Source organism: Sinocyclocheilus rhinocerous, unplaced genomic scaffold (genome assembly GCF_001515625.1).
Source record: "Sinocyclocheilus rhinocerous isolate Xijiao unplaced genomic scaffold, SAMN03320098_v1.1 scaffold3377, whole genome shotgun sequence".
Taxonomy (NCBI): domain Eukaryota; kingdom Metazoa; phylum Chordata; class Actinopteri; order Cypriniformes; family Cyprinidae; genus Sinocyclocheilus; species Sinocyclocheilus rhinocerous.
The window spans coordinates 455,506-466,438 of NW_015654499.1; the positions used below are offsets into that span (position 1 = coordinate 455,506).

The window sequence follows — 10,933 nt, forward strand, 5'->3', positions numbered from 1 at the left end:
GGGAGCTGAAAATGGCAGAGGCCCATTTGAAAAATTGCCAGAGCTTTGACTGCCAAACGCTAGGGGTGCTACAGATTTCTTTGATATGATGCCATTTTTTAAGCACATTTAAACTGCTCCGTGAATGGAAAAAGATTTTCCTTCGTTTGAGAATATTTCGATACTATTCGATATTATTTTGATACATTTAATAATACAGCTTTTTCGTGTATACTTTGGAGTCAATTTATAATCTTTAGTAAATTTTCTGCCTTTGCCGCAGCAGAACAAAGACTGTCCAGAAACCCTCCAGATTTAGATTGGCAAACAATAATAAGGAATGAATGAATGAATATATATATATATATATATATATATATATTCCAATATCATACCAATATTGTGACATTTACTAAATCGTTATTTTATATGTACATATTTAGAAAAACGAAAATATTTATTTAAATTGTCAGCTGTTTGGCATTGTTTTAGTGCTTGAAGGAAAATTATAATGTTAAAATGACAATATTACGATATATTGTGTTATGGTGCTTGTTTGAAATATTTTGGTATGAAGCACAACGACAATTTCGTTGGATACAATATTGATTTTACGATGTTTGTACTATAGTAACTTTTTTTCTGGTAGAGTTTTCTTTTCGTTAAGGTACGAAATGTGGCAAACGGAGCGTTATGTAGTTACAAACAATTTTATGTTTATCCCTCATTTTTGTGTAGATTTACTAACGTAACATAGCCTACTGCTTGCTGCTGTAATAAATCGGATACGGTCGATGATTTTAAATAGCAAGTAAACTCCAAAAATTCATGCGTTTTCGTTTTTTTTTTCCCACTTAGCCTACTCCATTATTCTTCCTTCTACTGTAGAATTAAAGGAAATCTTACCTTTTCTGTACGTCTAAAAACCAGCCTTGAAATATCGGTGCATCCCCAAAACAAAGAGAATCTCCTTAGAATGAATTATTTCTTTATTTCAGAGCGTTCTCCATGAAATGAGTGACCGAGTGTTTGGTGAGAGAAACGCTTGTTTAAAGAGTCATAAAATGTTTGCTCGGTGTCAAGGGGTTAAAGAACTAGTGGTATTGTCCTATGTGCATATTTTATTGTTTTATACCTCTCACCTCACTATTTATTCGCCGTTTGACTGGTGTTTGCCGGCAACAAACAGAGCTGACCTGCCATAAAACCCACGTCTTATTCCAGTGGCTGTTTCAGCTTTCTTTGACCTTTGTTGAGATCTGTCGCGGTCGCATTTACTTGCTGGCCTGTACGCGCTTTCTGTGCTAGATTCTAAGGAACTATTTTAAAATTCATGTCTGTCGTGAATAGATGTTATTGTGTAAGTCTTAGCTTGTAATTGTGTGTTTTATTAATTTCCAACATCAGTCTATTTTTTTTTTTTCAGATTTCAAACGTTTTTGACATGAAATAGCACACCAGACGACAAAGGTGTGTTCTTCGACCGTTCAGTATATATATTGAAGAGACAAAGAGATTGATCTTCGAGGGTATGAAAATGTTGTTTCTGGGCCATATAGTGGAAAAAAATGTCCATTTTCCTCTCGTATGTTATGCGTTTAGTTTCTATGTCGGGGAGAAATGTACAAGAAAAACTCCAGTGTTTACCACAAACCATTAGCAAAGTTTATAAAGGAAGCACCGATCCGTTAAGTGGCGAGACAGATTGCTGATATCCTTGGAGGCAGACTGTTCCAGGTGCAACACTTGACACTGGGAAGGTACTGTCAAGGTGAGCAGGCTCTCTCAATACCTGTCAAGAAGATACCTGTCATCTATATATACCCTGTAGATCCGGATTTGTGTATACAGACGCACAGTCACAAATTCGTGTCTAAGGGAGTATGTAGTTGATGTATAGGCTACATTTCAACTTCAACGGGCAAAGAAGATGACATTATAACTTTCGGTTTGTTTATTAATGACTGTTTGTTAGTGGAATATTGTTGCAGTAACGAAAGTTCTTTTGTTCCCTAACTACTACATTTTTTTTTCTGTAAATTTTGGTGTAGAATTGAAGGGCGTTCATGATGTCACACATATTTTATGAGACTTTTAAAGAATTCGAAATGAGAAAAAAAGGAAAGAATTCGAAATGAGCAATAATAATAATAATAATAATAATAATAATAATTTGTATAGTTTTGCACTGATTAATGATTATCCGAATGCAGTTAATTTAAAACATTACTATTAGTAAACAGCGAGAAATATTTGCTACTGGTGTTAATAGTGAATTAAGCACATATATTACTATTCAGTGTGTGTAGATTTGGCATACAGGATAAACGCGCTGTTTGGAGTGGAATGACTGCAGACTCCGTTTAAATGCAGGTCTCCTTTGTGATTTAGGAGGCTTTGTAACCTGAATTAGTTGATGAATTTTCTATCGATCTTAAACAAGCCCAGATTCATCTCTGACACGCTGCTCACGCCACGACTTCTCTCACCTTTATTAGCGAGTGCATTTAAGAACTTGGCCAAGGCGAGCTTCTTGCATCACTTTCCCCTGGTACCGCTTTTCATGAACATTGGCCAAAATTAAGCAGTGTTTCTATTCGCCAAATCTGAACAGTTCTTTATAGAGGTGTAGTCATGTTCTCAACGTGCAGATGAACTGAGAGGGACTGGGGGCGTGACTTTCTGTGGGGCTGGTAGAATCCAGCATGCCTTTTCGCCGTGTCTGCATTGGCTTGTTATTGTTTTGATTTACTCACTATCTCATCAAGTGCATAGCAACGTTTGAGAAAGAATGGAATTTTAGACTATTCCGAAATGTGAGTTGATGAGCGCGGTCTAAATTGACTAATCCCATTTCCTTATCCGGGAATCGCGAAGATCCACGCCATTGGCTGACGATGTCACATGGACCCTTAACTTTGTTCACTTGACAGAAAGTAGGAGGGTTCTACGAAACAGGAAAACGAGTAAAGGGATACATATAAATTTTAGTATATTTTGTGTGCAATTCAAAGAAATTAATGGCCATGAGTTCCTATTTGATCAACTCCAACTATGTGGACCCCAAGTTTCCACCCTGCGAGGAATATTCCCAGAGCGACTACCTACCCAGTCACTCTCCGGACTACTACAGCGCCCAGAGGCAAGACCCCTCGTTCCAGCATGAGTCGATCTACCACCAGCGGTCGGGCTGCGCCGACCCACCCTACTCATCGTGCCATGGTTCGGGGCAGCCTGCCGCGGTCATCTCTCCGCGAGGTCACGTTCTACCCACAACCGCACTCTCGACCCCTCTCCGTGAACCAAGCCATCACTGCGACTCGGTAACTCCGAGCCCTCCGCCTGTCTGCGGTCAGACTCCCACTAGCCAAAACACTTCACCGGTCACTTCAAGAAAGGATCCCGTGGTATACCCCTGGATGAAAAAAGTCCACGTAAACATCGGTAAGTGCAGCTAAACTTCTCTTACTAGTGTTTCCGTGCGCAGACAGCTCAGCCACTTTAGAAAGCCTAATGTCCGGCGTTAAATCTATTGCTCCCCTTATGAAGTTGCCCTTGGTCGAGATTTACGATCGTCTGTTTGCAGGGCAATATAATTACACCCTCCATAAATTTTCATTGCACTCCTTCTTTAAGCTCTTTCGGGGTCTATGCAACTTTCTCGTTCTAATTTCTTCCCGAGAAGAGGTTTATGAGATCTCATGTAATCCATAAGTTAAGTTTTATGTTTTAGTAATTAGATTTTAAGTGACTGGACGGACTGATGTGTACTTTACATTGTCACTTAACTATTGTTAATAAAAAAAAAGTTTTATGGGAGCTAAAATATTAATAGTTATGGGGACGATAATAAAACATTAATGGTAATACAAACAGTCGGACTCTTTTACAAACTATTATTCCGCGATAATTAGTGCTTGTATTCATACAACTGCCTTGGGGTGCGCTCAAAAGGGGGCAAACTCCGTGTTTGCAAAATCACGGTTTAACATTAGTCGCCCATAGCCAACTATAGATTATGCTGTGAATTGCTGAATATGTGTTTTTTTTATGAATTCTTACGCAAAAATGTAATACTCCTATTGTTTTATCTTGTGCTGCTATTACTGACTTATTTTGAGCAATAAAATCTTGAAATTAGTGTCACTGTCCCGACACTATGCAAATTGCTTATCTTAAATAGACAATGGCCACTTTTTTTGTTTTGTTTACCATTTTTGCATAACCGAAGCTTTAAACAGTGACATTGTATACTTGCAAATACGAGATAGACAGATTTTTTTCACGTTTAAATAAATAAAGTACCTACATTATATTATTATAGTGTTTGTGCATCTGACTGTTGATGAACTGGAGTGTACATATCATATGTAAGTGTGAGTGTGTGTTTGGGGGCTGTGTGTGTGCGTGTGTTATACTTTTTTGTAACGTGTCGCTCTCCGTATCCCAACAGTGAACCCGAACTATTCAGGGGGTGAACCCAAGCGCTCACGCACAGCCTACACGAGGCAGCAAGTCCTGGAATTGGAGAAAGAGTTCCATTACAACCGCTATCTGACTCGCAGACGGAGGGTGGAGATTGCCCATACACTATGCCTATCCGAACGACAGATTAAGATTTGGTTTCAGAACCGGCGCATGAAGTGGAAGAAGGACCATAAACTTCCCAACACCAAAATACGCAGCAGCTCTGCCAACACTAATTCAAGCAGCTGCCCGACACTGGGCAGCAATCAGAACCGAGCAAGCGGACCTCCGCCAAGTCTATAGCACTCCACTGTTGCCCAAAACATGTACAATTATAAAATCAAATTTTCTGGAGTGTAGAACGTGGATTTTACCTGCGTTGTGTCTCCCTACTCTCCCCTGCACTCTAATTACAGGGATAAAATACGAGGAAGATGTGGGGGAAAGGAGCAAAGAAAATGTTCATTTTTTTAACACTAAAAATGGGTGAAGACTCGAACTCAAATGCTAGATGGATTGCTTTCCCAGTCTGGTTCCCATTTTTATCCCGCACGCCTCTCCTGCTCACTCGCCCCTTTCATAAGCACAGAAGGCGGCAGATAGTTTTCAGATTTGGTGAAGATGGATCCGTGTTTCATCTTTAATCACGCCAAACTCGGCCTCATTTGTCATGTTTACTCTGTGGTACAAAGGATGAACCGTAGGCCTGCCCATTACCTCGACGTCTAGCGTTGTGCTTAATAAATGAGTCGCTCTGTTTTGTCAAGAAGCCTTTTCTGACTCCCTTTATTCCCCTGGCTTAAAAATAACTAGCCGAGTGTTTTTCAACTGATATGAAGTTTTGTATTTTGTAGCAATTAGGTTATTTTGCATTTGCTATTTGCATTTCGAATGCAATGCCAATGTGACTGAGGGTTTATTGTGCGTGTGGTCCATTTGTCGCTCATTAAAAATACAGGTACTTGTTTCACTCGCCTGTTTAGCGCATTTCAGTTTAAGAACAGCAAATTACTAATTAGTTGTTCATATTAAATATAATATAAAAGTTCAATGAAGCTGGACGGCTAGATATGCATAACCAAAACCGGTACAACGCAAAGCATTTTAAAGAGAGCACTGCTAAGTACTATTTGAATTACCTCAATTGTTTTTTGTTTGTTTGTTTTTCGTTTTTTTCGTTTTATGAAGTGATAAGTTTAAGTTATTTGGACTTAATGGCAAATATCTGCAATAGCTAATCTCAGCATTTGTAAGTTGAAATGAAATTTAAGTTAAGTGTGGCCAGGGTTGTATAGAGAAAGGTGCGTATATTGCTCGAGTAAATACACTATATTTTCGTTTATTCTACTTCCACCCTTTTATGGTACATAGACATGTGCACATACATTTCGCTTTCTTTCTTTCTTTCTTTCTTTCTTTTTTCTCTCAATTGTATTCATTTTATTATTATCATCATCATTATTATTATTACATTCCAAAGATCAGTTTTCTCGCTGATGAATTGTAAATGTCTCCTCTTACATGTTTGTATTTTGTCTTCTTTCTGCTTGTACCTTTCATTGTTTACATTTGTTACTGTAAATAGCTCTAGAAATTTAATAAATGGCGGAAAAGTATAATCTTTCTTCATGTGTCATGTCTTCTTGTGGATTCTAAAGCTAGATATGCTTATTTTAAATACATATTTCTTGTATAGGTGGATACCATCGTCCTCTGTTTAGCTAAAAACACAATTTAATTGAATTTGACTTGCCACTGCGCATTTTCGTTAGCCTTGTAGCACTCGCCTGTCTTAAAGATCACTGCCTATCTCTCTAGTGATTTATATCGCTGCATTGCGAGTAATCCTGGTACATTACGCCTTGTAATCTTATTCTAAATCACAAAACCCTTCCTTTCTGTCTCGTCTCTCCTTAATTTAACGGTGCACAAACCCTCTGCTCAACGATGCCGTGAATGCGCCTAAAAATATGGATCCATGTTAGAAAAAAGCAGAAGTTAAATAGTTTCTCGGCTCGTGGGCTTTTAATGCTTTAATGAGTGTAATTCTTGCACAACAGTTTCGCGACTGTTTGCCAGCGCAAGCTGTGTGTTTTTTATATTACAAAGGAGCGGGTCGGTGCCATAGCTCAAACCCTGACAACCAAATAGATAATCAAGAAGACAAATGGCTTCTTTTGGAAGGCGCAGCCCTCGTATTAATTTTCATTTTCTTTTCTTAGAGCAGGTATTGAAAATATAGAGCCGGAGAAAATAACATTCCGTTTACTGGCGTTGAACTTTACACAAAAGTATGGCTTTAAATTGGTCTTCTAGCATTCCGTGGCACCGAGAAGATTTTCTATTACTTGCTTGTTGATATCAGAGGCCTTTTCGCCGCACAGCCCGCTAAAGCCATTTGTCTGTTTTCTCCCTTTTATTTATGAAATGCTGTCTGGACATAACGTCAAACACTTCAAAAAGCAAAAAATGTGAGGCAGTAAAATAATTTGAGGACCATTCTCTAGTTGAAATGGTTAAATATACACAATTGTTAGCTAATATTATTTGTAGTAGCATAAATATGTCATATTTTTTAACAGATTAATATAGATAGATAGATAGATAGATATATAGATATTCATCTACATGCACCCATTTTGTGGTTTAGACCCAAATCTTGCATCCAACTTAAATGTAATTTTAACATGTCTCTCAAAAGTTACTCGAGAACTTAAATGGATGCATTTGCGTGTGGCATCTGAATAGACCTTGGAATCCTATTGTTGTCACACATATTTTATTTTCTTTAAAAAAAAGCCACACCGGTTTGAATAGAAGTGAACAGATTTCTTTTGAGGGCCTCAAAAGTTCACCACCATTATTTGCAGACAGAAGCCTAAAGAAAAATGTGAGAATTATACAGAAAAATCATTAATCACCGCTTCTCTTTAAACAAGTCTTCTCTCCTATTGTCATTCGGCAGCACAACTGCTCGGACCTTCTGCTAGGAGGGGAGTGAAATCTTGAAGGGCACTTGAAGACATCCCCCCTCCCTCCTCTACCATCTTCTATTCACTAAGTCATGCCGCAAGAAAACTTTTTTGGCGAGGGATGTCCCATGAAGAATCTCTTGAAAATGTTAGCGCGAGTGAGAATCTTCGCAGGACAAGAGATGGCAGCGTTTAAGGTACAGTACTTTTGTTTTATTTCCCGCACTTTTAGTGTTTTGAGTTTTATTGCTTTATGGCCTTCTCGCAGTAGGGTAGCAGAGGCACATTTGTCGTGTTGTGCCACGGATGGGTTTTATGGTTGCTTTGACAGAAAGGGTAGCTTTTGGGAACCGGTTGTCGTGTGTTTAAGATAACTTCTAGGTGTGTGCCATCACAACTAAAGTGGTAGCATGTTTTCCTTTTCGTCTTGGAGTCATGTGCGTGTGAACGCGCATGTGTATCTTCTATCAACACTGAATATGCATGAGTTGCAATGTGCCACATACACATCTGAGCAATATCTAGATATGCCATATGTAAGTCTCCTAGCTGCCAATTTGACATGCTGCCCTTAATGACTGTTGTTAATGGCACTTTATTTCTTTTACATATAATGTTGTTTGTGTGCGCGTGTGTATGTGTTTCTCCACCCTAAAACGCCTTTTTATTTCATCAGAGAGCTTGGGTGGCACACAGGTGCAAAGCGGCCGGTTTCGAGAATAAATTATTCGATGCTCTGTTGGTCAGACAGGAATGAACAGCACCGAAGAGAATGTCTCGAGAGCAACTATTTGCCTAAAACAAACGACTTGTAGCAAATTGCTTCAATTGCATGTTGTGTGCTTAGATGAGCACCAATGCTCTGATACGGGCTCACCGCCTTTTAACCCCTGCAAATCAATCTTTTGTGCGTACTGGAGAAAAGGCCAGTGGTTCTGGTTTACGGCTTTCGCCTCCCTCTGCGGACCTGTGTAGCATGAAGCGTGGCAAAAAAGACAAAAATATAGAAACTGATATTGAGGGAAGTTGAAGGATGACAGAAAAAAATCGATTCTTGCAGCAGGCAGGCAGAATGGCAGCAATGGGTTCAACTAGAGGACACGTTTTTCTGACCGATTAGGTCTGTTTCGAAGGCTCAGACTGACCCCTCTGAAACCCTTGACCCGGCGCGGACAGGACAGCGCTACGTTTTACATGGTCAACAAAGCCCTAGGGCGAGTTTGTCATAACAGCGCGGCCGGGGCACTGTAACCCGAGGGCACCGTGCTATCTCTTCCCTCACACAGTCTAGTAAACTATCGGGGCCCTTAAAACAACAGCAGCCGTGGCCTTGCAAAGACCCATCCTTAAACATCTCTCCCGTCTTTTGGTTTGAGCAGCTTGAGAAAGGCCCGCATAGTCACCATGCGTGTCAAGACCTGCAGAATACACACCGCGAGATTACTTTACGATTTCCTTTATATGTATTTCAGTAGCTGTAACACTGTGAGGGAGGCCAAGAGGGCCTTCCGCTCCAGAAATATGACGGCAATTTTGTGTGACAACGTCTCGTATTGTATCATGTAAGCCCCCTCCTTTTTGCTTTCCTTGTTCTGGTCTCCACTCCCTCCTTCAAGGTTTGTTGGAAAGCTCGCCGCTTGGCCTTGTAACGCTGATGTGATGGTGTGGTGCCTGTTTTAGCTCACGCCGCTAATTGCGAAACAAATAGCCCTCGCGCATTGCTGAATTATTATTGTGAAAAGCCACGGAGCGGAGGTCAGCACCGCATAGTCACAGAGATATATGGCCCGCGCGCGCCAGCTTTGTGGGCCTGGGCTGAGAGCCTGTGTGTTTGTGTGTGTGCGTGCGCATGTGTGTGTTTTAAAGAGACACATATTAAGTAAGGCAAATCACCATTGTTAACATTGCCAGCAAAACGCAACCCCTCCCCTTTCTGCTGCATTACTAATCTACTATTTCATCAATATTACTGTACTATTACCGATATCTACACATGTTCTACTACAACTATTTAGTAAATATGTTTAATCTCTTGTTTTGAAAAATGCAGATTAGGCGTGCATTTATTTCTTTAACTCTCCGTATCTCTCCAAACGGGCTCCAATTCATTCGATATTAATATTTAACTAACTGAATGGCTGCTGCGATACAGATTCCATTATTTCCTGGGATAGCGAAGAGTAATGAGTGAGATCACTAAAGAGGAATTTTCAGGTGCTTTATTTGTTACTCTTGACTTCTGAAAACCTGACTTCAAATTTAATTTGCAACTAATAGTTCGCGTATGCTGCAGCTATACCGCATATTATAGTCATGATGATTAAATTCGCTGATAGCACGTGAAAATATAAATCATTATTTTGAATTAAAATTATTATTGAAAATAATAATAATAATAATAATAATAATAATAATAATAATAATAATAATAATAATTTAAGACGCTACATTTCATACACTAGTTGGGTTAATCTAAATCCTTTCCCTGATTGCAATTTTATAACAAACGAACCTGACACATGGAAAATGCACGTTTACTTCAAGCAGCTGTCCGGCGAGTCTGCCTATCAAAGAATATATATATATATATATATATATATATATATAAGGCACTACGCGTTCATGCAGCTTTTGACAGATTTACAGTCCCCAATAAAAGAGGGTATTCTCAGTGCCGTAAATCAATCTCCGCCTCTCTGTATAAACCTAGCCTTTAGCCAAACGTTCTGTTTACTCAAGCGCCAGTAAAATCTGGGATATTCATTGACTATTTTTTCTTTATGATCTGAGTTCTCTCTTTTCTTATAATAATAACAAGAAGAAGAAGAAGAAGATGATAAGCATACTGGTTGTTGTTGTTTTATTATCATTACCATATATATTATCTTGCTGATGCACGTTTAGTAAATTACAACTATTAAGAAATATCAAATGCATTTATTACTTGCATTGTAAAAAGCTCGCGACACATAACATAGACTGGCATCGAATTTTTATATAATTCCTATCCCAATTTTTAAAGTCTATTTTAAAGATTCGGTTTCTACATATTTGTTATTTCGCTTTAACTTTGCAGATGATTTGGTCACTAATTGAAGTACGGAATTTAACTCCATTCCCATTGTCCTAAAATAATTTAAAGACATGCAAGAACAAAACAATCGCGTTGTACTTTTTTCGAATGACGTTTATCATTAGGTATTTTTTATTTCTGTTGTGAGCATTACTAGGCCTGCATGTATTTCCATTTTTTTTTTTTATAATTACAATCTGAAAATAGACCTTATAATAAGAAATCGCTTCGTAGTTTTATATATATATAAAAAACTGAAAAAAAATATCGTGATTAATTCATAAAGTCATATATTTTAAAAGCACATGTGCAATCGCTATCCATTTGGGAATCACACAGTTTGCTTTCATTCTTACAAAGCAGTCAACACAGAGCCACACACATTATGCTTTAATCTTTGCTTTAATATTTACATTGATATAATTCACATATAGCCTGGTTC

General features: G+C 38.6%; 1 protein-coding gene across 1 annotated transcript; it reads left to right on the forward strand.

Annotated features, from left to right (window-relative positions):
* Positions 1 to 2,950: 2,950 nt before the first annotated feature.
* LOC107717201 (homeobox protein Hox-B4a-like) lies at positions 2,951 to 5,727 on the forward strand. Its single transcript, XM_016523881.1, has 2 exons — positions 2,951 to 3,423; positions 4,433 to 5,727. The coding sequence occupies exons 1-2, from the start codon at positions 3,000 to 3,002 to the stop codon at positions 4,747 to 4,749; spliced, it is 741 nt and encodes a 246-aa protein (XP_016379367.1). The 5' UTR covers positions 2,951 to 2,999; the 3' UTR covers positions 4,750 to 5,727.
* The last annotated feature ends 5,206 nt before the right edge of the window (positions 5,728 to 10,933 follow it).

Excerpts from the sequence above, each read along its gene's own strand:
- LOC107717201 (XM_016523881.1), top strand. The coding sequence starts at position 3,000 with ATGGCCATGAGTTCCTATTTGATCAACTCCAACTATGTGGACCCCAAG. Across the intron at positions 3,424-4,432 it reads AAAAGTCCACGTAAACATCG|TGAACCCGAACTATTCAGGG; the intron begins GTAAGTGCAGCT and ends GTATCCCAACAG.